The 26,940-nt window shown below is 42.1% G+C and overlaps 1 protein-coding gene across 8 annotated transcripts in view; it reads left to right on the top strand.

The window, feature by feature from the left end:
- LOC114871553 (polypyrimidine tract-binding protein 2) overlaps nucleotides 1-26,940 on the top strand; it is a 248,816-nt gene that overhangs the window by 71,279 nt on the left and 150,597 nt on the right. For 4 of the 8 annotated variants that reach the window (XM_029177602.2, XM_029177599.2, XM_029177607.2 and 1 more), the window contains exon 2: nucleotides 25,354-25,508. The exons of 2 other annotated variants lie outside the window; for them this stretch is intronic. In XM_029177602.2, coding sequence (XP_029033435.1) covers nucleotides 25,428-25,508 — 81 coding nt within the window. In that variant the 5' untranslated portion in view covers nucleotides 25,354-25,427. Of the gene's footprint in view, nucleotides 1-7,930; nucleotides 7,985-25,353; nucleotides 25,509-26,940 lie in introns of all 8 variants that reach the window. 2 more of the 8 variants (XM_029177600.2, XM_029177601.2) reach the window with 1 other exon arrangement.

Here is a 26,940-nt window from a genome sequence, read left to right as displayed (position 1 = left end):
CCCGACGAAAATATAATTTCCTACGAAAAGTCGATTGTTCGACTGTTCGAAACCTCTTGGAAGAATCTGCTTGTACTTCGGGCGAAGAGTGTTCGTTGGGTCGTTAGCGTTAGTTCCCGACGAATTTAGCTGGACGATTGTGCGAGACACGCAGTTCTCCAGAGACGCAGCTGGCAGAAAATGCGTCGTTGAACAACATAAAGTTAATAATTAAACGCGCGTTAATAATAGCAATTCATAAAATGTGTAAATTGGAGAAAATTAATATTCAAGCAAAAATGTTTGAGAACGTAAAAAATTTTATAAAATGGTATATTAAAAAAGCTGCTAATTGTGCGTTTTAAAACAAATCGAAAAGTCCTTTACCGTTTTTCAATCCGTCGCTTCGTTTCCGAGGTACAGGCGATTGAAATTGGGCACCCTCATCAGCTGTTCGCTCGGGCACCCCGGAAGTCGAGGAGTCAATTTTCAATCGCGTATATCTCGGAAACGAAGGTACAGATTGGAAAACGGCAAAGAACTTTTCGATTTGTTTTTTCACGGCAAATCCACAGCCTTTGTCAAGTGCACTTGCTGTCAAATCAGATTTTCCTAGGGAAAATGGCGATATAGGGAAACAGGAATTTTCAAAATTTTAATTTTGACTATACAAAGGTTATTAATTAATTTTACTGGATGAAAACGCAAAAATTAATTTATAAAAGGATCTTAGAGAGGATTAGATGAATTTTTATCGACGTCGACGTTGTTCGTCGGGACGGATTGTAGGTGTCAGGCAAATTCTCGACGTGATCGCAACATGACCGGCAACGTCGCTGCGACAATTGGCAATTAGCCGGTTCGAGCCGGTGGGTCAATTGGACCCACGCTTACAACGATCGGATTCGCGAGTCCGGTCACGTCTTGCCACGAAATTACTCGTTGGTATACGCATCGTCGCCGCTCTCCTGAACTGACAACTTGAATTACTCGACATAACTCGTATGTACACTCTCGTGCATAAATCATAGGGCGCTTAGTTTCGTGTTTAAATTAACGTTATCAGACATCTGTAATATCAAGTCAACCAATTGTTTACTGTGCACAATTTCCTCAAAGAATTCTCAGTTGGATTGAAATTTACTTACTAGGATAACCATTTAATTAATTTCACCTCTCCACTTTGTTGCTACCATTTCAAATAATTTTTATGTCCTGTAATAGGCTACTTGGGGACATTTTAATATACAATCATAATAATCAAAATAATTCACTATGAACTGGAGTCTAGATTTAAAGGTGTCCCAGGACTTCTGGACAGGAGTGTATGTACATCCTCCTTGGTGTTACATGTGTTCGACCTTCGTTCGGACTTCACCTCCGTGATTCTCATCCGTTCAGAATCGTTTACACGTTTAACGCTTTGATGTTCAGTGTCGCTATAACATTTGCCGTGGCTTTGATTCATAACATTGCATAGAGGAATTCCTTAAAAAAATGATTACTCTTCCAAATTTCCAAGATGAACAAGTAGGACCGTATGAACGGCAGGAATGCTCAAAGGGTTAATCGTCTTTTTGCTCGAAGCTGTACGGGGACACGAAACGACATATGGCAGTGCTCCAACAAGTGGCAGCAAGAACGTCATATGCAGACGTTGTGGCCGCGTGCACGTCGTCCATTGTCTGGCCTGACGCGTGACGTTATACAAGGTGTCGGGAAAGAGTAATTCCAGAACCTAAGCTCATGGTTGTTCTAGGTACACTCTAGGTCTCAGGTTCCCTATTTCCCCATAGGCTTCCGCTTCATAGGGGTCTTTGGTCCAAAAAACTTCCCTTCATCCCTCATGTATTAAAAATTTCAAAATGACGATTAGTGCCCATTGACTTTGAGGTTAGTTCCCAAGTGCCGAAAGGCCTTTATTTAGGGTTTGGAGAACTCTATAAACTCAGTGTGAACGAACCTTAACGCCGTGGAGTGAAACGCTCACGAAGGTCAAGGGGAGTTCTCGCCGGAGCTTGCCAAGAAATTCGCCGGCTCACCTCGTGGACGTCCATTGTTCCCGACAATCTGGCGAATCCGTCGATTATCTTCCGGGACTATCAGAGTCCCCATCGCGTTATGGGAGCGTGGGCAGGGTCCGCGAGCCACGGAGAATCGGGTCGCTTTCGTACGGCTGGAGGCACGCTTTGTGTCCGTGATACTGCGAGCTGAAGAGTTATTCCGGGAGCTGGTCGCAGAGGAAAGGGAAAGTTTCTCTTGCGGAATCGATTAATGGAGGTCGTTCCTTATGTCGAAAATGTCCAGAGGATTCATTGAGTGAAAATTATTTTGATAATTTTGGATCATGGATGTGGTGTAATTAATTTTAAAGATACTGGGAATAATTAAGAATTTCTTTAGGCATTGCGTTGACTGCACTTTTGCCCTTAAGTGTACAAAATTTTTTGCTAAATTACTGTGATTATTTATTGAATGATAAAAATATAAATTGTCACAAAACTCTTATTAATTGGTAATGAGTTTTAATTTAGATAGATAAAAAGGGTTGTGAATAGTGAAAAGAAGAATTCCCAGAAACTTTTGTCAGAGAATGTACACGGCCACATACCAAGCCGCGATTTGAATTACAATCGGCGCATCCCGCCATCCCGTCCAGCCGGTTCGCGTCTCGTTAACCACCCGCCATTCTTATGTAATTTTATGCTAAATTTCTACCATCGTGCACCTAAAATCCCCCGTCCGTCAACCCTTTTCCCATGAAACTGTGCTCGGCGATCTACTTGCTTGATTTTTCATGTCTAAGATCTCCCTCTTTTGTTTTCCCCTTTCACACCCTGGCCAAAGCTGCACCTGCATTTTCTGCTGTTATATTGTCCTGGAAATTTTTCCAGAATTTTCTAGCCTTTTTCAGTGATCAGTGATCATAAATTGTTTTTATTACAGTCCAAATTTGTTTAAAGTATTTTCCAAACTTTTGTATTATATGAAATTTCTGTTTATTAATATCTGGGTACCAATGGGAATAATATTTCAATAGCACTAATTGATACTACGAAATTTCCCGGTTGAAAAATGATTTAACAAAAAAATTAAATAAAATCTAAATGAAAATTCTTTCCTATTAGGAAACTCAATAAAATCCATGGAAGAAGGTACAATAATAGTTGTAAAGAAAAATTGAAAGGTGCAGAAGATTTTGCGTTGCCTTTTGAAAAGGAACGGGAAGATTTCTTCTACTTTTTCTTAGGAAAAAATACTTCAAGTCGGTATAAGATTCTTCCTTCTTCTTTCTTCGAGCACTTCCTTACCACCAGCAGATGAACAGGCATTCTACTTTATCCTCTTGCGGCCAAATGTGTCTCCTCTGTCTAAGAAAGTTTCTTCAAAGTAAAATCGATGCAAAATATTTTTTAAAGCATCCTTTTATAAAGCAGTATAATAGTAATTTTAATAATTGCAATGCAAGTGGTAACGTTCCTAATAGTGATAACAGTAGATTATTAATGGTGATAGTGCTAATGATAATGGTACCAATAGTAATAGCGTTAACAGTAATACTACCAATAGCAACGGTGCTAATAATAATATTATTAATGATAATAGTACTAATTAGCGTTCTACTATAAAATCTTACCGACCAGAGTCCCCGAAGGTCCGACGTCTGAAAGTCATGGGCATGTTACCGCATTACATTGCCAGAAGTATGGTAACTGTATAAAATTTCACAGGGGAGCATGTTTGAAATCGATAACGCTTGGTAAAAATCTGGACGTGGCTCGTCGAAGCCCTTTTGGCACAGAAGGTTCTTTGTACCTTCACAGGAAGCCCCGCGTGAAATCAGATATGGAAAGGAAGGAAAAGGGAATCAGAGAGCGGAAAATCTCGACGAAGGTTCGTTGCTCTCTTCAATGATGACGTTTTCTGATTTTTCACGGTCCCTGCGTCTCAATGAATAATTCTATAAAGGAAATACCAGAAAGTTCCAAATTTACTTGCCAGTTTGCTCTTCATTTCTTCAGATTTCAAAATTTAATTCAATATATGCTTTCCTGACAGCGATATTACCAATAGGAGTTAGGTGTTTAAGGCGTTAAAAGCTTAATCGAGTAGGGGGACCAGGAATAGAGTCAGTGAAAAATGAAGAGCAAGTCATGATGAAGAAGAAGAAGAAGGAGTTTACTCGAAGGGGACAGGTCGGCTTTAGAAAATTTGCATGCTAATGAGCAGGCCAGCCTGTTCGCAGCTCCTGCTCGCCCAATGAAGTTTCAATTTATTCATGACCGTCACCGTTCCCGTTCTCGGATCCATTATTAATTGTACGCGACGTATAATCCCTGTCGAGGCTGTTGGAACCGGGGAAAAATGACCGTTGGAGGAAGTGAGAAAGTGGACTGATAAATTGTCGTCGTCGATAGAGGTGCAATTTAACGATTCACGAGTCAGTTTACGAATAAACATTATGCCAGACGAATCACTGTCTTTTCAGATTGATTTGTGTTCAGATTTGTTTAATTAATAATAAGGAACGTTACAAAATATCGAGCAATCGTTAGGTAGATTGAAAGGGATAATGGCCTCTGACGTCAGTGGTCTCAAGCTCCGCCCATTTGGCCCGAAGGTAGCCGACAGCGCCCGAAGGTTGAAAGATTCGAATTATATTGTTTAACTTTAATATTTCGTGAAATTAAATACAGAAAAATTATTTTTTCAGAGGAGGTCTTTCAGAAAGGGTGACTGGTGTTCTTTTACTTTTTTTAATTTAATAATAAATTGAATCTTTCTTCACAAGGAACTAGATATTTGCAACGTGTTAGTTTTTGCACGGTTCTTCATGTCAGCAGCTCTGGTATGGCGATTTCTTCGATCGTTATCTGATTCTTGAATTACAGTTCGCTGATAACAGGTTGCTCAAGTTACTTGACGATTTCATTCTCAGATACCTATAGCGAGAGTCGAAGAAGGTTCACAAAAACATCCATGGACTTATTATATAGTAATGATATTTAACAAATTTAATAAATTTCATTTGAAATTTATTTTCAGTTCAGCTTCCAATTTATCTGTGAATGATTCATATTTCTAGAATTAAGCAAACTTATAATGTCATTCAATCATTCGAAATTTCATGAGGGTATGGGGTTAAAAATGTTGCTTTCTATTACGAGTTCATCCAAAAGGAAAGGAGAAAGAGACGAGTTACATTGCGGAGAAAATTAGCGAGCTTTGCGTAATCCTCGTAATCCGCTTTTGTTCCACAAAAATGGCCGGTTACATTCTCCGTCGGGGCCACCGTGAATTTGCATGCGACACCTGTTTCTCGTACCTCAAACCGTTGTCCATTCTGTTTCTATCTGTAAATATAAAGAGTTTCTGATGCAGACTTAATTGGTTCGTTGAATTGAGTAAAAAGGTATAAGAAGACTGAAATAGATCAAGCTTTCTGCCTTTTTAAAATAATTTTTTAATCACTACTGGTGATATTATCATTAGGGAGGATATTGGCAGTAGTGATGTTTAATATTCATCATTTTATCATTAGGGATATTGCTATTTTATTGGTAATGTTGTTAACAGTATCGTATTCTAAGTAGTAATATCACTAATTAATAGTAATTATCAGCACATAATAGCAGTAATCTTATGAAACAGTAGCAAGTGTTTTGTCCGGGAACAGCATTGATGAAACACGTTGAGACAAATTTTCCAAACGACCACCGTACCACGTACACCCTCCACGCCCATATTAACGTAATTCGCGGCAGCGAACGAGCTTTTTAATTAAAAGTACCCGCGCCGCCATTATCTCGCGGACTTATAATCGCGCCTATCCATCCACCCTGGTCGTCACCTCCTAGCGACCTGGAAGTCGGCCTTTATTCGCCAAGCACGAGACCGTAATGAGTAATAATTCAAATTTCTATGCAGTTCGCGGCGGCACGGCACGAAGGAAAATAGAACGGCTCTCTGTAACGGCTACGGACGAGATTGTCTCCATTTACCGTGGTATAATGCAGGGGGCGCGAATGAAATCTTGTTTTAACGCTTCAGGGATCGAGGATTTTTCACTTGTATCCATTTTAAAGAAGAACCACTGCTTTTTATACGGCTAGTGTACAGTACCGAGCATGGTAGTGACGCCCCCACCATAGGCGGGCCCCTTCCTGGACGCCCAGCCCTCTCCATAGGCTGCCCCCTCCATAGGCCGGCCCCTTCCCAGGCTTCCACCGCGCTCCACGAGTGGCCACGGGGAGAGTGACGTAGTAGTGGGAGGTCCGTGGTCTCCCCTCCCACTTGCGTGGAAACGTTTACGCGGGAAAATTTGAATTAACATTAACTTTGTTATTCGTGCTATAATTAAAAATTCTCTTTTTATCTAATGTACTTCTACGACATTCAGTGTCACAGCATTGAAATTTTGACGACGTTACTTTAATTTTTCCTCCGATCATTCCCGTGCATGTTATCGCCCTTGAGCATTTAAGCACAGACGGGGTGAAATTCGTAGGTAGCGTAAAACTGAGAAGCAGCCAGCCGAAAACTCCGTCCCTAACCTCTCCGCAAACTCGTGCGCCTGTCTTTCCTTGCCGTGTCACGTAGAAACTTGGATCGTTGAAGTTGCAGCTTTGCCAACGACAAGTTGGATCGTCGAAGTTACCCACCCCCTACGGTACACGTCCTCTCTTCGAGCTATCGTCGACTTTCGTCTGCACCGGGAACGATGGCGGGCACGTTTTGAATCTGTCCCCCGTAGCCGTAGCCGACGTTGGGAAACGAGGGAATTGTCGTTGGGAATCGTGCGTAGAAGACAGGACAAAGGAAACGCCTCCGGGCGACGGGTGGGCCAAAGTGGGCGGTTTAAAGTCTTCTTCCTCCTCTTTCCTCCGCTAACGTTTCCCGCTCCCACCGCGATCCGAGCGAGCTCTTTCGCGGGGCTGTTTTGACACGCTCGTTAGGATAATAGGGGAGATGTTGCTTCTGTAGGTGAAGGGGAGGAAGATAGACGTTTTCGGGTGGTAACGCGGTGAAAGACAACGTTTTACGGCCGACGGGAACAAATTCCTTCAATTAAACTGTTTTTAAGATCAATTTTCAAGGCTGTCTGAATCGCTTCAATAAAATTGTTTAATTAAACAGACTTAATTTATTTTGTAATCAGCAACGTCAGTATTCACCCTTCGGTAAATGCCGCATTCCAACTTCAGAAATATTGAAATTTATTTATTTACAACTGTTTTATAAGTAAAGTCAACGCGTTATTTAGCATACTTTAATCTTTCAAATGTCTGTTTCATTAAACTACAGGACATAATTTAATTAAAAATTATCCAACGGCCGGCCGGACGTGTTTCCCGCGCGTTTCGTGCTCCGTTGCGACACACGTGTGGCCCCCGATTCTTGCGGCACGTTCGTGACACCCGTCGACGAAGCCAGCGGTGGCTCGTTGATAAAACACGCGCCGGAAATTCCGGGAAAGGCACCTGTTACGCGACGCGTCGCGTTTCGTGGTGTTTCAGGTGTTCTTTAACACTTTCCCAACAAAATTTCACCACACTGTCGTTTCGAAACGTGGAATAATTTTTTGATTTGAAAAATTCATTTTATTGAGTGAAAGTAAAATGAAGAAAAAGAGAATTGCCGTATTAATTAGAGGGCAGAAAAGAAAATTTGTGTATTCATAAAGAAAGTCATTCGAACTTTCACCGGTTGAATAAATTAAAACGCGTACTTGCTCGAAAAAGTAGAAGTTTCAAGCTTGAATGTGGCGTTCGTTCTTATCATTCAACGGTTGATTAAAAACAACGAATTAAGAAGAAAGTTTCACGTTATTACAAAGCTGAAAGGGCAACCACTGCAATTTTATACCGAGAGAAGGCTAGTGGAACGCCTCGTTCTTTCACGTTTTCTCTCCCCAACAGATCCTGACTTTTCCCTCTTTTCTCTGTTTCAGGTGAGTTTCCTCCCCGTTTCCTGAGGGACCAAAGACTTTTCGTGGCGAGTCGGGGTGAGTTAAGGCTAAAACTTTCGTAAGAATCCCTCCCGTTGAGGGATCGACAAAGGTCCACCGAGTAGACTCTACTCGGACCTACAATGGAGATGATCTTTCAATTTCCTGTGAAAGATCTTTGTTTCCCTCAGTAAAGTACAATAAATTCACCATATAGATTATCGGGTTTAATTTCGTACTTCATAAAAATAGAAAAGAGAATAGAAGAGTTAATTGTTTACGGAGCGAACAAAACGAAACGCCCGCACACGGTTAATTAATTGTCGTTAATTAGTACGTTCCCTCGCCTCCTGTCTCACTTAATCCCCGTCCTGTTAATAATGTCATGGTAATGCCGTTTTTTAATTACGCTCTGTTACCTCGCTCTTTTATCACGTTTTTATCCCGTCGCGTTTGGGAACATTTAATTAGTCTCGTCGAACGATTCGCTTTCTGACGAAATAGTCGCGAATAATTTTTCTCACCTCTTACAAAGCAATTCATTGTTGAAACTCGAATTAGCAGACGTGTTCCTCGATTTAGAGGAAAAACTATTTTACCTTGCCAATGCCAGGACTGACGTTCGTGTGCGATTGGGAAATCGATGAGGCCGTGTCGAGGTGCGCTCTCGAAATTCTAAATAACTGATGGCACCCTTGAGAGTGCCTCGTTTCGCTAGCCCTTTCGGCTTGGAACAAAAAGAAAATGGCCTTGCATTATTCGCTTGCCTAACAGTCCTGTTAATTAAACTTACCCCTGAAAAATTATTAAAATTATTCTATCAGAGAGATTCCTTTTTCCCTAAAAAAAAATTATAAGAAAATACGATTCATCGTTCCGTGAATATTATCGTTACTTCTTCGACGGTTGCCGGAAGTTCTCGTTGGAATTTCGGAAAGGAGAATAGAAGGAGGATCGAAAGAAAGGAAAGGGGTAGAGAGTTAAATTGTTCCATTGTTCGGCGCTAGTAGAAAGACACCAGCGTAGGGGTGGGTGGGTCGGCTAGAAAGGGGGTGGAGAACGACAAACGAAGGGTGGCAGGCTGGTCTGTGCGTGGAAATTTTCCCCACCTGTTGCCAAACAATTCCCATGGAAACGAAGTTATGGCCACGGTTTCCGCCAGATAAATACCGCGTACACGCGCACGCGTTCCCGGTAACGAGCGTGCTACGTCGAGCACGTTTCCCTTGACAATGTTCATGGAAAACTCGTCCCTGATGATTCAATATAATCACTTGTTATTTACATGCACCGAGAAAGATCGTGTTTATGAATATAAAAAATAAGGGTGCGGGGTTAGCCGAAAAAGTCGAGTCGGTACTGGAATTTTTTAATAATAAAAAATGATTTATAAATGCGACTGCAGTCGACAAAAGTACGATTTAAAGAACACATCTAGGCAGCAACCCCTTCAGTCAGCCAATGGCGTCTGAAACGAAATAAAACGCGTTTTAACCGTCATCCTCCACATGTTTCATCCGGTGGTCGGGTGTTAATTGCTTTCGCGAAGGGCGGCTGAACGATTTCAATTATTCCTTCCCTCCACTACTCCACGCTCCTTCTCTCTTCTACTCCTCCCCGCCCCCCCCCCTGGGTCGTCTGGTATGCTCGCCCTCTCGCCCTTGTTCGTCGAGGTGGAAATGTGTCGGAGGATCAGAAAAAAAATCCGGAGATTTTAATTAGAAGCCTCTCTCGTCATCGCACCGAAGATCAGAGTCATCAGCACAAGGGTCGACGTCGACGTCACAGACGCTCCGCGGGGGTGCAATATACCGTGAGCACCCCGACTCGTCTGCACCCATAGCTCCCGACATCCGTGAAACTCCCCATCGTTTTATGTATATTTTGTATCGTCGTGTGTGCACCTTTGTGTAGAATGTCTCGGTTAATGTCGAATTAATTTTAATTTCTTTTTTCCATTCGCTTGCGGCAAATGTTAAAGGTCATTTGAATATAATTTATCGGCTAACGAAGCTTCGATTATTAATGAAGCGGTATCGTAAATGAACACGGCCGTATCAAGATGGCTTGATTAATCTTGGCTCATTATTGCAAACGTCTCGTTATTTTCCACAAACTCGAGGCATTATATATATCGGGAACTCGTTGCATCGGGTTACGTTTCATTTATAATCATTCCGAAATTGTAATTGTATCGAAATTATTATTGATTCGTGGAACAGATTTGACGATGATTAAAATACACGAATATCGGTGGAAACCATACCCGCACCCATTCGTTTTAAATATTTCGCAACGTCGTTAATTGTAACTCGTACCTGTATAATAATTAATACACGCCAACCGGTTTCAGGAATCAGGCTATGAATATATTTAGGAAACAATAATATCAACGAAAGCAGAATAATATCGTATGATAATGTATTCGAAACATGAAGTCATCAATGGTTGAGCTTCATTTTCCACGATTATACGTTAAACTCCATTAACAATTGATATCTGCGTTTACAGCGTAATCGAAAAAGTGTTTTTCATGATTACTAATTAGTATAGAATTGCAAACAGAATGATAGTTGATGTATTGTGATAATTACAGTCAGTTGTATGAATGCATATGTTAATGGATGTAGAGGGCGACTCAAAAGAATTACACCTTTCAAAATGGTAAAAAGTAGAGCTGTGATTTTCCCGGGTATTCGGGTACCCGAATAATAACACGGGTAGAGTACAGGGTGATCCTCTCGCTAGGGGACACAAAGGAACGCTGGCGACAATGGACCCCTTGACCACACCATAAAGAGGTCCGTATTGGGGACCTACCCGGGCCGAGACGACTCTGTGTCTTCATGGTGCGGTCTAGGGATTTCATTGTCACCAGTTCCTTGGTGTCCCCTAGCGAGAGGATCACCCTATTTGGATAATATATACTCGGGTGTTGTTATTGCCCCAGGTGTCTTCCGGGTACTCTGGTACCTAAATACTCGGGGCACCCAAGCTACAAGAATACCTCTATAAAGAACCTTACGCGCACATCATTTTTGCGAGGTTAGGTCGATAAAATGGTTGCACGTGATTCTAATGTGACTAAAGCAAAATACAGTGGCCGGGTTAAACATATTTCTAACAGCACCCGTCGTCCAACCGGCTGGAAGCGTTCAGCCGAAGACAAAGCGCGGCCAAGCGTCTTCGCTTGAAGCTGAAAAATAATCGTCCTTCTCTCGCCTCTTAATAGTTCCAGCGTTCTTTCGCCGCGGCTGCGATGATTTACCGAGCGTACACGGTGTCGTCGGGACACGTCGAGTTAATCGTTATTTCCTGTCCAGCTCGCACGCGAGCCGCTCGAGAAGCCTTCCACGGCTACGGATATCAGCTCCTGCGCGCTTTATCGGCCGCCCGAGAGGGGGTGGCTTAATAATTTACAACGACAAGATACACGCCTCTGTTATTGGCCCATAAAGCATCCCCGCTATGCTTCCACTCGTTTACTCGCCGTCCGTGTTTTATGTCGTCCTCTTCGGCTCTCGCCGTGGGATGAACCGATATGGGATTCTTGGGGAAGGTTACTTCTTCGAGGGCAGCCTATGTACTCCTAGACTGAACGTCACTTTTGTCCCTTTCAAAATTCTTCGTCGCAGATGTTCATTGTCCCGGCTTCCTTTCACTTGGATCCCGTCGAATTTCATCAGCCATTTTTTGATAGCCTAGCAAGGTGATGGTTCAGGTTCTCAGGAACAGCTAGGGTCCTTTTCTGATGTGTTTTATCATTCCCTTTCAGTTGGACAGTGCTGTTAACAGCAGAGGTCTCTTCTGTCAGGTCTAAGTTAGACCTAACTAAGTCCAACAGCAAGTTACCATTTCTTCAAAGCTTCCCAAATCTCATTTTAAATATTCGATACGAGCAACTTTAGCTTTTTGTTGAAAAATGAGGGTACCTGACACCTATGGATGAATAGTTGGAAGGGTGCTACCTTTGTCCTCAGTTGAGTGACGATGCCTCGACTTAGGAGGCGGTCTTAAGTGGCCCCTTAATATTAAGGCAAGCGTTGCTGGTCGTTATTGGCACCCCTGTGCATTAATCCAGTTACGGCGCGCGCCGACCGGAAATTTGTAGGCGGTTATAAATTTTAAAACTTGTTCACGCACCTGCGTTCGTACACCATTTACCGAGGTGAATCGATTAACCCGAAGTATTTTGCGCATGCATTAGAGTTAAGTTTGTTCATTCGTGTCCTTTTGATGGCTAAGTCTGTTGCACATTTAGCAAAGGTGTCCGGAAGGACGTGATGGTGGACGCCTCACAGGGGACATGACTCTTCCAGTCGTGTTCGAGCAGAGACTCCGTTGCCCCACAGGGTGGCTGTCATCGTGAAATTTTCCTCGTCTAGCGCAAGGTACAATTCCATCGGGACCCGGACACGTCCGTGTCCAATTAATCGATAATATATTTAATTAACGCTGTTTCGTTGGACGCTACTGGTGGATATTTAATAAATCGCGTTGAAAAGCGGCCTGTTAGCGTCCTTTACCCGGGCACCATATTATGTGTCAGCTAATGAGAGAGTCAAAGTTAGCCCAGAGGCCGTTCGTGATCCCGATTGGTCGACTATTAACAACGGACGACCATAACGATCATGGAACGCGCGACAAATACAAATTAATTAATAACGTTCATAAACCACTCCCGGCCGTGGAGTTGCTTTAACGGCTGGCCCGGGCCAGGGTTAGTTAATACCCGTTAAATTATCTCCGGTACTTACGCGGCGATCATTAATTTACCTTCTGTCCTGCTGCTCTTCGCGTGCACGCAGGACCAAGGCATCCTTCGTGTACGCAGGAATATTAACCGGAAGCTGTTTCAGTGGAGGGTTTTTCGGATTTGCTGTTGTCTGTAGGGAGAGGTCGTAGGATAAGGTCCAGGTTCCTTAGGTAATAAGTCAAGAGCTAGTACAGGTACTGGGCTGGACTTGGACTGTTGTAATACTACTGGAGACACCAGTCCAGCCAGTTTTCAGATACTACCTTGATGCTGTCATGGACATCAAGTGTTCCAAACTCTCCAGACCCTTTAAACTGCTACTTTTTCTCTGCATAACGTTTATAATTGTTATAATTCAACGGGGAACAGAGTGGATGTCACTTGTCCTACCACTGCCAGGACTAAGTGATTGCAAACCGTCCTTTGTCCTGGCTGGAGGACAGGGATAGTAATTACTCTTAATCAACAAGAGTCAGATGGTGGGATGGTTTGGATTGCGATCATGGTTGGTTGTTTAAATGGACTGAAGATGATGAAAAGGTTAAAATAGATGTTCCATAACGAAGTAGAGGGATCCTAATGTCCCTAGTCCTATGACCCTGTGATATTTCTCAATCATAGACGTGGTATCTACGAATAATTCATAAGGAGGGCATGTCAGGACCTAAATAGAACTGATATCCTCAGAGTTAGCCCATGTCATCCCCAAACACAGCTCCTTTCATCAGTGAACCCCACTCGCTGAATCAGTTAGTAGGTACGTCTGACATTGTTTTTTACACGAGTTAAACGAAGCATCAAATCGGGCAATAAAATCGAATAGCACGCGGCGCAGCTGAGAGGTCCATCCGGGTGAATGCGACACCTCGTGGTTCCCGGCCGATCGTTAAAGCACCCCCTACGAAACGGCTGCTCGTAAATCAGAACATAGTCGATCGGACATTCGTCACGCGAGCTTTCGGCCCCGATGTCCGAATAAAAGGGACACCGAGCGAACGGTTGCAGCTGGGGGCTGACAGTTTTCACCGTAAAAATGACGACGCCCCTGGCTATTTTATTACAGCCACGCCGGAGAGTCGGAATCTCAGTTTCCCCTAGGTGGTTCAATTATTACCAGCCTCTTGTTCGTGCGTTTCTCCAGGCTGGATTTTGTCGTTCTGGTAACATAGTGTATACAGGTGCCCGTATGTATCGGGCACCAGAACCGATAGGATCAGAATCGAGTCCGATGAAATCCGAACCACCCCTAATATAGGCCGCTCAAAAAATTGTCATTTTCGTCATTACTGCCTCCAGACTCGGCTGGAGGGAAACTGTTACCCCCTGAACCATCAGGGCTGGATTAGAGGTTCTGACCGCGAACGCGTTAAAGGACCCATCATTCCCCATAAGCCGAGTGAGACTGATTCCAAATGGAAAGGAAAAAGGTAGCTCGAAGTTCGAGTCGAGTGTCGGTGGCACTTAGACGTGGTTCGTTAACTCCTGTAGATTGCATCTCCCTGGATTTAGCCAGGTTACCTGCCAAGCCTGCACGTCGACCATTACCAGACGATTGCCGGCTCGAGTGCAATTTCGTTTCCGGATATCGAGACTGGTCGCCGCAATTTCTTAGCTGCCACTTAAGTATCCGCTATTTTTCGCCCCCCCGCGAGCACACTTACAGTCTGATCAGACTTTTCTTCATTGATGATGGTCTGCTGGGCTGTTCCGTAATTATTATGGAGTTATTCAAGTGTCATGGTTCAAACAGATTTAGGATGGGGTCTTGAGTGACCCAGCATCCGCAGTCTAGGGATTAATAGACTAGTAAAAGAGGATTTTTTGAAAACATTAATGTAATAACCTGTAAAATATTTTTCCCATTTTTTGATATTTTCAGTATTTACTTTTTAAAAGTCAGGTTTTTACGGAAATCAACAGCAAATATCGATCGTTACTTGATACGTATATTTTTTATTTTTATGTTATAAAACAGTTGAAATTTTGTTTCACCGCGTCTGCCTTTGAAAACTACAGAAAATTCATGATTTATACACGTGAAAATCGAGTTGCAAAAAATATGTCCTACCCCCTCAGGCTTCGGAGGCTTGGTTTCTTCCTCCCCCCTCGGTAAACTGTTTAACATATTTCGAAATTCAAAAAGCTCATTTAATAGAGTTGCTCGTTTTAATTAAAACGTTGAAATTGCCGCAACATTTCCCTCGAATATCCAACGAGAGTTGCTCTTCCTTTTTTTTTTCCTCAAAGTTGTTACTCATGCGAATCATCATCGGTATCATTTTCCATGAACTTCTGGCGAGATTAAAATCAATCGGAGACGGTGAAACGTTGAAACAATGTCGCAAAATGGGAAGGACATCAGTCTCCGGGGAATTTCGGTAGCTCGAGCCGAAGACGAAGCTGTTTCGTGCAGGCGGCGCGCATCGGAAAAGCCATCAGTGTGCAATCGAGTCCTCGTGTGACCACGATCTCTGTCCGATTATTCCGCGGATTTCGACGCGAAGAAATACGAGCTGTCAGGGGAAAACCATCTAACACGCTCGCGATTCGTGCGAGGAAAATTGCGGGACATCGTTTCGAAATTAGCCTTCCCGCAACCCGGGAACAAAATCTGGGAACAAAAATGAGAATCATACTGGTGTCCATATTGAATTTTCTTCCTTCCATTCTTCTTCCACCACAGGATATTTAATTTTGAATTTATTCGAAATTTCTTGTATTTTTTTTAAGAGGAGAATAGGATTTCATGATAGAAAAAAAATAGTACAAAATATGATTGAAGTTATTTTAATTACGCCCGATAAAAATAATGAATAATTAGGTAGAATGACAAAGTAGAAATGTTTCTAACGTCACCGTCGATCATCCGTCTGTCGGACCTCTGGGGACCCTTAGGAGGAAAAGTGGAAAATGTTGGGAAACCTTGGTTGAATTTAATTCCCAGAGGACGGCTGAACGTCCTCTCCCGAGTGTTTTCGATTCCCCTGCTTTTTGCATTATGCCGTGTTTCACCTGCATCCACCTCTTGATTCCCAGCTGTCGTCAAAGAGAATTATTTTCCCTCGATAACGAATTCCATTAACGTAAAAGTGCGTCTTTTATAGATAAGCTTATAAGCTTATTCTATTTTTCTCTCTTCATCCTCTTTCCGCGTTTCTTGATTGTTCGATGAAAGTTTAAAATCGAAGGTAAAAGCTTCCGCGGGTGAAGATTTCACCTGTAATTCAATAACGAAGAAGCGGTAAGAAAATTTTCAAAAGTATAGCTATTATTAAAACGAATCTTTGAGCGAAACGTCAGATGTTGAGCAGCCAATTAAGAATAACGATTCGTGGCAGAGCGTCCCGACGCTCTACCGACGACAGGTTGCTATTTCTGACAGTGTGCATCGTTGATACTGCCTCCAGCTGGCAAGTTTCTATCACCATCCTCCTTCGTAGCCGACTCTGTCCTTGATGGCTAATTAGTTATTACTAATTGCCTCGAGTAGTTCGGCAGTTTCGATTCGTCGCGTCGGTTCTCGGGTGTGAGACCCGTTCATGTTCCTCTTGAGGACACCACGTGGTCGAATAAGGGCGGATCGATGAAATTTTCCTACGGGATTCTAGAAAGAAACTTTCAGCCTTATTAAACGTCTGCAACAACAGGAACGGAAGTCGAATGAAACGATCCCTTTCGGCAGAATCCATCGACGTGAACAATTGTTCGCTAAGAACGAACAACCAAAAAGGGGTGGTTAGGGGATGAAGAGGGTCTCCTCTCATCTAGCAACACGACAAAGGACACGACCGACGATTATTTTATTTATAGACACGCTAATGACCATCGCTGGAACGGGGAAGTCGTCGGCTCGTTATTTCCTTTCTCCCTTCTAGCTCTTCCGGTTCCTGCGCGTGGCATGGCACTCTTTTAATCGTGCCAGACGTCGATTCGGCTTTCCTTCAAAATTTCACCCACCTTCCATTGTTTTTTCATTAATTTCATAAATTATGCCTGTTTTATATTTTATTCGGATAAAGAAAAATTAAAAATTTTTTGCAGTTTAAATAATTTTCAGAGATTTAACAGTTTTTAAAAAAAGCTCTTCTTCTTGATTTCATAATTTGATAAATTATGCCGCATAAACAAAAATTAAATATTTTTTATACTTCAAATAATTTTCAGTTTTAACAGTTTTTAAAAAAAGTTCTTTTTCTTGTAATATAACGTGAAATGATTTTCTGGTAATTTTATAATTAACAGGATAGTATCTATTCTGAATGGGGTAAAAACGAGTCAAGTGATTCGTAAGGGAATACACGGGCGACCCCGTAACTTTGATAATGCGCTTTGAGTGCAAACTATCCGGGCAAGCTACATTGGAGCTCGTAAAATAATTACCGATCAATCGAATCGGTGTTAATCGGGTAATTAGCCATTAACTGAACCGTATGCTTGATCGTTTGTAACGCGTCCATACAGGAAATAAACCGTGCGAGATCGCGATATCGTTAATTTTAATCTTTCCAACATTTTGCAGCAGCATCGTCGACAACAGTTTTGTAAAATCATCATTACGGGAAGATTTATTATGTAATTATTGATGTCTGCTGCTTTTTGAATATGCCATTTAATATTCTATAAATCAATTAACATCTAATTAATATTTGAAAATCGGTATCACATTCTCATATTTAGTATTGGATACTTAAGACCCGGTCTACAATCGCATCGTTTTTAATCTTTCCTCGTTAATCTTTTATTTCGAATCGCCATTAGTCCATCAGAAGAGTCTGAATAAACTGTAGCCTCGTTTAATACCATCCTCATTATATCGTCGAACGTTCATTTGGATACAGGTGGCATAAATTCCAGCGATTTATTTCAGCCAATGAAACGTTGTTAATTAACAAGTGGGAACCGCGAACGGTATTCCTTTCAATTTTCCAAATTACCCGGGCGATCATGAACGCGACGAGAAAAGGAACGTAGGAACGCACTCCGTTCGTCGCGTTTTAATAAAACGATCAATAGGGTAAAGATAATTTAATGAAACAACAATGTTCGTTATTCACGGGAGAACAATTCGATTTTCGCGGACGCGTTGGAACGCAAAACCGTGTGAAAACTGGCCGTATAACCGGCCTCCTGGTCGTTTACATAGAAATCGGTGCGGGGGCTGATAAACATGGACCCCCCCGAGGGGGGCGGTGTGCCGATGGTTTTCGATTTTATTAATTGCAGAAATTAATTTAGGCACCGGCGAGCGAACGCTAACGCTTCAATTAAGATTGAACAGTCAATCAAAACTAATTGAAACGGGGATATAGCGGCGTTGATTGGATGTTTTTAAACGTAACCATTAACGGGCCTCGATATCGTTTACAGACACTTTTCATCCACGTGGAAAACCGTCTCGTTCTTTTTCACCCATTTTTTTTTTTTGTCGTTGCTGTATCGATGAACGATATTGATGGGACATCGATGGCTTCTGCGGATATTCATGGTTTTATTGTTACATTTTGTCAAAGGTTTATTCGAATAAAGAATAAAGAATTGATGATGCTTATTTATCTTATGATTTTAAATAAAATTAAAAAAAAAATAGAATTTTTTATAAAGATTAGTATTTGGAAGGTTAAATATGAATTAGCTGCTATTGTATAATCAATTATCGAATTATAAATAAATATTCGCATTTGTGGTCAAAAGAATGGCAAGCTCCAGTTAGAACAAAGAACGTCTGAATCTTTTATAGTCTTCAATAAATCCATGCAGACTCCGAATCTGAACGACACGCTTCTCGTTAAATCCCCGTTTCCATCTTCCAATTAAACCATATTCGATTAATTAAAGACTACAGAGGCGGGAAGTCATGCGCGCAGGACAAGCCTCTCGAACTTCCGCCAATTACTCCGAATCCTGACGTTAATCAAGCTTTCGAACCGAGCAGACTACAAACGGATAGAGAACCACTGCTCTTATCAAATGTTCTTTCAATTGAACATCAATAAAGATTCCGTGGATTAATATCAAGTTATTCAAAAGTTATACCTATTTAAAACTGAGTGTTTTTGGCGTATTTTCTGAGGTTAGTTTTACGCCATATTGAATTCTACCCATAATTCGTCCAATAGGTGGCGCTCATTTTAAATATGGCGTCAAACTAACCTTAAAAGTACGCTAAAAATACTCAGTCTTAAAAATGCACAGCTTTTCAATAAATAAATTCCTAGAGTTGAAACTAGTATTTTTGAATCTCTTTCGTTGAATACTCTTAAAGTATAAAAAGCGAAATCAATAATTTTGTGTGCCCGAAAGTAAACTCGAACCGGGACCTAACCTTCTCGCAGAGAGCATAAGTCACGAATAAAAATCGATCCTTCTGATATCCCTTTTCTCGAAGGCACTAGAGCGTGTTTCCGCTGGCTGGTCGGCGCGGACTTAATCGGAATAACCGAGATTCCTCTGGTTCCGAGCCTCCACGGCAGCCTCTGGAGTACCCAATTCCAGCCCTAACCTCGTTCGTCCTGGTAACTAAGTGGCGCAATCCTGTCGTGGATTCTCTCGTTTCGAAACTTAATCGCGCGGCGTATCAGGATCTCGCGTGTCAGAGAACGATCGTCGACGAACGACCCTCTCGAAGCTAACGAATTGCTTAGCTGCAACGTTTCGCAAACGAGAACATCATTCTCGACCGATTCTGGCTACATCGAAGAAGAAGAAAATGGAGGGTAGTTTTTTCGGCAACTGTGTGCTTTCGGTGGTCACGTAACCCGGTGATAAATTTAATTTACAGGGGTTGTTTCCTACGATTTTCGGCTACGGTTGTGAGAGATGGATGTTCGAAACACCTGTTTGCAATTCTACTTTAAGAGTTAATTGTAAAGTCCGTGTCGTAACAATAGATGAAATTTTTAAAAGGATAATAAACAGGGTTACAGGAACAAAAGAGGAGAAATTAGTACAAAGGAAGCCTGTTCAAAGAGCTGCATCCCTGAAAAATATTAAACAATAAGGTTAAAGGGAATCATGGTTTCAAACGTTTTTCAATCATGCTCTGATTCGCTTCAGACAACTGAAATTAAGCCGTCAAAAGGATCCGAAGAAAGATGGTTTCTTCGATTCCGTGAAAATATCGGCTCCCTTTGAGAATCATCGAAGCTTCCAAAGAGAAGGACGGCACGAATTCGTTAATTCAGTAAACAACAGGGGGTTGCATCCAATATTAAACGGCACTGATACGGAGAGAACAAGATGGAAGTAGGCAGATAAGGGAGGGAGGGGCGTGGGGGGTTGAAGAAAATGAGGCAAGGTTGCATCGCGAAGAGCGGGGGTGTTTCTTATCGAAATTCTTAATTAGAAAATTTTAATTATGTTTTGAGGCTTCGTGCATCGTTGGAGAGAGACAGAAGGGGGTAGTTGGAAAGGGTGCGAAAGGAAGGGGGGTTGGAAGGCGCGAACTCCCCTGCATCGCGTTGATAGTGAATTTCTCCGAGATGTAGGAAGCCCCGGCGAGGAAACGAGGGGCAAGGGGCGGTTCGAATGCCGAAGGTAATTAAGCTTGCGCCTCATAAAGATCCTCCAAAGACGTTGTCCTTCTGGGGCCGATATTAAATTTCACCTGTGGCCCTTCCCGTTCCCGGTGGATCTGCTTTAGGGCTCGTTGGGATTTCGCGAATGCACCCAGCTGCTGTTAACTGTGCCTATTTAATTTGTTCATTCCTTGGTACTGAAAAAATAGCTGAGGGGTTGGGGATGGAGGTGGTCAAATTTTACCATTCATAAGTAAACTCTTACAGTACCGATACGGTGATAAATTAAAAATGATTCCCCGTAAAGAACATAATTAACCACGCGATCGCCTTAAATTCCCTTTGCGAATAAATGTTACAAACAGACTGGAATAGAAAAATCGAGAAAGCGTCAGACTACCAGCTGCTCCCGTCCCTTAAACAGCGTTACTTTTTTCACCCCTCGTCTCTACACCCTCCTATGTCTCTCTCTCACGGTTTTTTATAGAGGTGGATATTTTATTCAGCGGCATCTCGGCCCGTTCGTCTCTCGCGGCGTTTGATATTGCAGTCTCATTGCATAAAACCCGAGGCTTGCATAAAACACGGGCCAGCGTTTCTCGAGCGCGAGCTGACGGCTCGGAAAGACGGTCAGGAACGAGGCTGTGCGTCGTACAGGATGGGGGGACAAAAAGGAATCCGTGAAAAAATATTCATCAACTCGAGGATTAAGCGCGACGTCCGTCGTTGGAGCCTTCGCTGTGTGTAGCTTTAGCGTCTAATTTCTGGCTGCTCTTTAAGCACCGGGGACTGTGCGAACCGGGGGGCGTGGAGGCGTATGGGGTAAGGTAGGGGAATCGCAATTGTCCCTTAATTCAAGTACGGGGTGTTGTATCGCGTAATTACAGACAGTTTATTTTTCTGCCGCCTCGATAAATTGAATCCCAATTGAAACAGTACTTGGTCAGACGTTCTGCACGCCACTGGGACAATTTACATTTTTAGCCAATATTCGAGCCAGTCATTCGCTCGACGGACCGTGACTCGTTTCCGTTTCTCCACGGCCGTTGCTCTCCAATTTTCCCTGTTCATCTGGTCCGCCGCCATCGCGTGTGATTCACCGATTTCGCGTCGTTACGCCGTGTACCTGTTGCCGGATTATCGGCTCGTGCGATGCTCGTGTCCCCCGAGGTGCTGTCTTTTCAAGGACGGAGAAATTGGGACGGGGAAACGAGAAAGGGTTTAGAATAATCCTGTTCGGGAAGTTACCCCTAAGGGCATTTAATTGTCTATTTGAATCCTTAGACAATTGTCTCTTCCATGTTGGGCAAAAGTGGCATGGTGGTATTTAAACTATCATACCGAACAATAGAAAGGTAGATGAAGAATTTGGGAAGATTTAATAACGAAAAACGTCTGTTTTCATATCTGAGATTTCATCTGCAGGAAATGTTAAACGCAAGTTTGATCGAGGCTCTCTGCTTCTGAATTGCAGGCTAAAACATATCTCTCTGGTAAAAGTTGCACGTCGACGATGCCAGCGTTGAAAAGAACTTACGTGAACGCGAGAATGAGCCAGAGGCTAACTAGACAAAATAACAAAAAGCTCGATTACGATAATCACGTAGTCGAGGCTGGGAACGCTTCCTTAATACTGACTCCGTTAACTGCTCTGCTTCATCCTCAAAGCTGAAAGACCTTCGGGCTAGGAAACGTGAATGGCCTACGATTTTCTGCTTCACCTCTAATGAAAACGATTTTCACCGGTGCATGGTTCCATTTAAACATCTTGCCAATGTACGCGCTGTTATGGTGCTTTTCAATTATTAGAATAGGAATTATTTATCATTGGGATCATATTTATGTAATTTCTTTTATAATCATAAATATTTTGTTGGAAAGTTACAAAAATTCAAAGTTGGACTTAATGTACAGTTTCGAGCATAGTAGATTTTTCTAAGGAAAGTGGCGTTGCCTCTTTTCCCGCGGGACCGCCTTCGGGGCGGGGCAAGAACCTGGGGAAGGGCCAGAAACTAACGGAAGGGGAAACCTCCTGGAGGTGGGGGGCACTGCCATTTTCCCTAGGAAAGTCTACTTTGCTCTACACTCTACAATTTATATTAAGAATAGTTTCTAGAAAACGGGTTAACTTTTAACCATCTGCTATTTCTTAATATATTTCCTGGAATTCGTTCTCACTTATGGATTCCTAAACAGTACTATGAATACAAACGATAATTTAGCCTGGGAGTTAGTAGCCCTTCTAAGTGTTAGGGCGTAAGGAGAATCCTTTCTTATGGGACAGTCCAGAGGATACTCTGGGCACCTCTTACCAGGAAGCTTCTCCCAGTTAGGAAGCGAAGTTAGCCACGGGTCGTTAATTCCGGTATGAATATGCCCGACAGAAGCGCTAAGTATGTTTGGAGTGTTGGTTTATTAAGCAGAAGCCGGGATCGCTGATGGGTTCCGTAGGAAGAGATTTTGTTTTGATGTGGCTCGAACCCTTTAGGTAGGCGACCTGTGCGCAGGATGTAACCAGAGACGATGCCTTGCTGACCACCAGGAGTTTGCTGAATCATTTATGAACCTACATTTGTGTACCGTGTACGTTTACTGATCTTACGTTTCTAAAGTACAGGGTGTCTCATTTAAATCAGCCCCTTCAATTATACTTGGAGACGAATATTAATAATATACTTTCTGGCTGACGTTCTGAAAGAGAGGGGACGGTGCCCCACCCCTAAAAGTAGTAGCGGGGTATGGTCCGACATGGGAACACGGTGTTCACGGAAATAGAGATTTTCCGGAAGGTCTTACGTCGGCTTTGCCAGCTAAGCCGTCTTGGATCGTGCGGTTGCAACGTTTCCTTTACCGCCCCTTCATGGACCACCCTCTTTTTCTCTCCATTCGTCGCTGTAACTCGCGGATCGACCACCGTCATCACGCGACAGTAATCTAAGTTTCGAACAGCAATCTTTGATAACATGGCACATTATTTTTATCTTCGTTTTATTGTAAACGAAGGTACACCTTCGGTCATCGATACACCTCTTCCCCGATAACCAACAACTCGCGGGAGTAAAGTTTGATAGCATCCCTGTACTCTCAGAATTTTACAGCGTTGAAAATTTCACCGGTAACCCCGCCCCCTCGAGCACGTACGCCGCAACACGCCTCGGCTACATCACGCTAAACCGTGTAACTAAACCTGTAAACCCTCGTTCCGCCGCAATTTTATGTCCCGGGAACTTCCCTTTAAAACCACCCGCCGACCTAACCCGGCCCAACTAACAACGGAACAAAACTCGCCTAACCGAATTTCAAACATGACCCCGATCGCTGCTTCTGTTCTCGTGAAACTCGGTCGATTTTCTCGTTGCATCCCGAAGGATTAAGCTGATCGTGTTCGAGGAACACTTGGGGAGGGAAAATCGTCGATCCGATTTCTTGGAAACTGATTTCGGGGGAATTTAAGAGAGGCTGCCAGCTACGTTCAGCCGGATCAGCACGCACTCCCGTGTTTTCATGTAAATCGACGGCTTAAGGGCTTGATTGGTTGGTCGCGGCCTTATTAAACTGTACTCAGAGCGGTTTAATTCGTAATGGGGATCGTTGCCGTTTCGAATCGTGACCTAAATATGATTGTTGCTTTCTGGATCAAATATAGGATTGAAGAATTTTTTTCTTGGAAAACGTCCAGTAGCCCTTCAAAGTTGCAAATTGTTGAATTTTTTATCTCCCCCCCAAAAAATAGCTTCTATATTATAGGGTCCATGGTCCTAGCGAGTTCGCATTGATCTTAATGGATCAGCGCGTTAATTGGTCGCCTTTAATTGAAACGCGGTCGCGAGACCGATGGAAGTCCCGAACCGAGGAAAAGCGAGTTCGGAACAATGTTCGTGCGCGAGGCGTGTCGCGTTCGAGCCGAGAAAAGTTCGGCGCAGATAGGTCGTCGCTGCCTTTGTTACTACCTTTGTTGTTCAGCGAGGATTTAAGATAAGGGCGGCCGCGCTTTGTTCCCGAACGCTCGTCGCCGCTCGAGTTTGCTGATTGCACGCGTTACTCGCTTTCACGGAGACACCGGTACGTGTTGCGGGATTGTGAGTTTCTTTTCTTTGAAACGCGACGGAGAGGTTCTTCTTCTTTTCCACGAAAACTTGTATCGTTCCGCGAGGGATAAAGATTTCAAACGTGGGTTTATAATTTCTTGAGATCTCATCTCATCCTTTACTAACTTATGTCGAATAATGGGGATGAAATCTAGGCAAACACTATTAAAAATTTCATTAGATAATATTTATATTTTTTAAAAGTTTTATTCATTATTTTCTGAATATTTTGTTATTTCCATTATTCGTTACTTCAAATACCTAATAAAAATATTTCTAATTAGATAAGAAACCAAATTTCAGTATTTTTAATTTTAGTATTGATTTATTGATTTAGTATTGATAATTTTATCATCATTAAATTTCAACCATTTTATTTTAGATGAAGTATGAATTTATTTACTCAGTCAAAAAGATTCTGATTTGTGTGCAATGTGTTGCAATAGATAGATACATTTGTGTCATGTTCTTTGTTCGAACCGACTGTTTGTAGGATCACGACGAGAATGCAACTGTTAAACAATAAAGTACAATTTTATACGACGTTCACTAAGAGTTTCGGTAATAAAGTTGAAGATGTACGCAGGTTGGTGTGACTATCGTTTCGAAACAAAATATCAAAGTTTATAAATAGTCGAAGTGAATTACTGTTTTATTCGTTGCAGAACGTGTAAAATTCGATGTGGTAACGGGGTCAGTATGACCGAAATACGATGCGCGAAGTTTAGGCTTGATGAAAGGAAAGTTCCTGACGCATTTTCGTGGTTTATTACAGTCGTAAAGTATATCTGTACCTTGAAGCATGTGTAATAAACGTGTAATATCTGTGTTCACACGTATGCTTGTATATCATAAATCAATATTATTTGTCCGATGCATGTATGAATTTATAAATGGCTGTGACAATTTTCCTTTAACTCTTCAAAATCAAAAATTCTTTTTTCTATTAAACAAAATTTTGAAACATGGATATTCTATCAAATTTTCTTGATAGTTGTATTGATTTTCAAAACTCCTATTTTCATTGATCGTGCTCATCTGACGTACCACCATTTTTCTATGTTTCAGGTAGGTCTAGTAAGCAATAAATTGATTTGTGTTCTGTGCACGAAGGGAAAGTACGTGCGAAGATTCTAGACAGTATGATGATGGCAAACCTACCCCCCGTTATGCTGCCACCCCTAACCGACTATGGGATGCTGACTCCTACCCTCGGAATAAAGGTGAGTCGCGATGATCCACTTTGGATTGGCAGCGAATCGCGTTGAAATTCTTCTAACTACACGATTCGCGCGCCTCTTAAAACGTTACTATCCATTTTGAGATCAAATTGAAACAGTTGAAATAAAAATAGGGGAAGAAAAAGTGGTTGGTGCTTGGGGTAAGTGAATCAGTGTCGTATCTTCTCTCAATTTTATGTGTCAATGGATCACATGGTGTAGTTTAACACGTATCGTCTAAATTAAAAAAGAAAAAATATTTTTATATCTTTTGTTTCTTAAGATGGGTCACTGATAACCCATTGTGCAGAGGACGTGTTAGACAGCACCACTTGTTCTTGTCACGACGATGTTGTGATGCTTTGAATGTCTGTTTATTTTGACGTGAAACAGGCATGCTTTTCAATTTCTTTCATTATTAGTATTATTATTATTATTATTATTGATTTGAGCAATGTAGGCAATTTTAATTTTGATAATGAAATTCACACTTGGAGGGACTTGAAATATTTCCTATGTGATTGTCTTTGTTTCGAAAGAGTACAGTGAGAATTTGAAACAACTAAATAATTAATAACTAAAATTCATGGCACGAGGTGGTCTTAAAAAGAAGCTAGGGCATTTGATTGCCAATAAAAAACGTGGAGAAAGCCATTCTCTTCGGTTATCGCCTTTCATCCAACGTGCTTTTGTACCCCTGTGAGCCACGTTCGACTGGGTAGCTGTAAACCACCGGATATTAATTAAAATTCCTCTGGAAATACTTGGTAGGGACGTGTGCCGATGTATTCGTCGACGACGCGTCTAATTTACTACACGATTTTCCACGTGATGCCCTTGGAAAATGGAAACGTGCATCGATTGCTTCGTGGTTGTCGCGTTAGTTGATGCTTCGAATCATTCCTCTCACTATTACCTTCATATTTGACTGTTTCACGTTTGAACATCGATAACTCGGCTGGTTTAATTGTTTACGAGCTATTGCAACTCTGATATTAATATCAGACCTCTTGTATCTTGTGGAAATATCATAAATGTGTTGCATGTTCCAGTCGGTCGAGCTTTACTTTGGGTCACGCGAAATTATTGATTTTGTTTCGACAAAAGAGCTTTCAAAAATACCAGTTTCAATTTTAGGAATGAAAAATCGAACGTTTTTAGCGTATTTTTGAGGTTAAATTGACTCCATATTGATTTCCATTAATCATCTGATTGAGATTTGAGGTTATCCCGCCAAAATCAGCGCCACCTATATGCATCTCTTTACTCTCATTGGACGAATTATGGGTAGAATCCAATATGGCGTCAACCTAACCTCAAAAGTATACTGAAAACGTTCAGTTTTACTCGGATCGATTTCTAGAGTTAAAACTGATATTTTTGAACTTTTCTCGTGAATAATTTCAAGTCCTGGGTGGAGTAGAAAAAATAGAAT

Source organism: Osmia bicornis, chromosome 16, assembly GCF_907164935.1.
Source record: "Osmia bicornis bicornis chromosome 16, iOsmBic2.1, whole genome shotgun sequence".
NCBI classification, from domain to species: Eukaryota; Metazoa; Arthropoda; class Insecta; order Hymenoptera; family Megachilidae; genus Osmia; species Osmia bicornis.
Note: the sequence above shows the minus strand (reverse complement) of the source record. Positions and strands in the feature narration are given on the sequence as shown.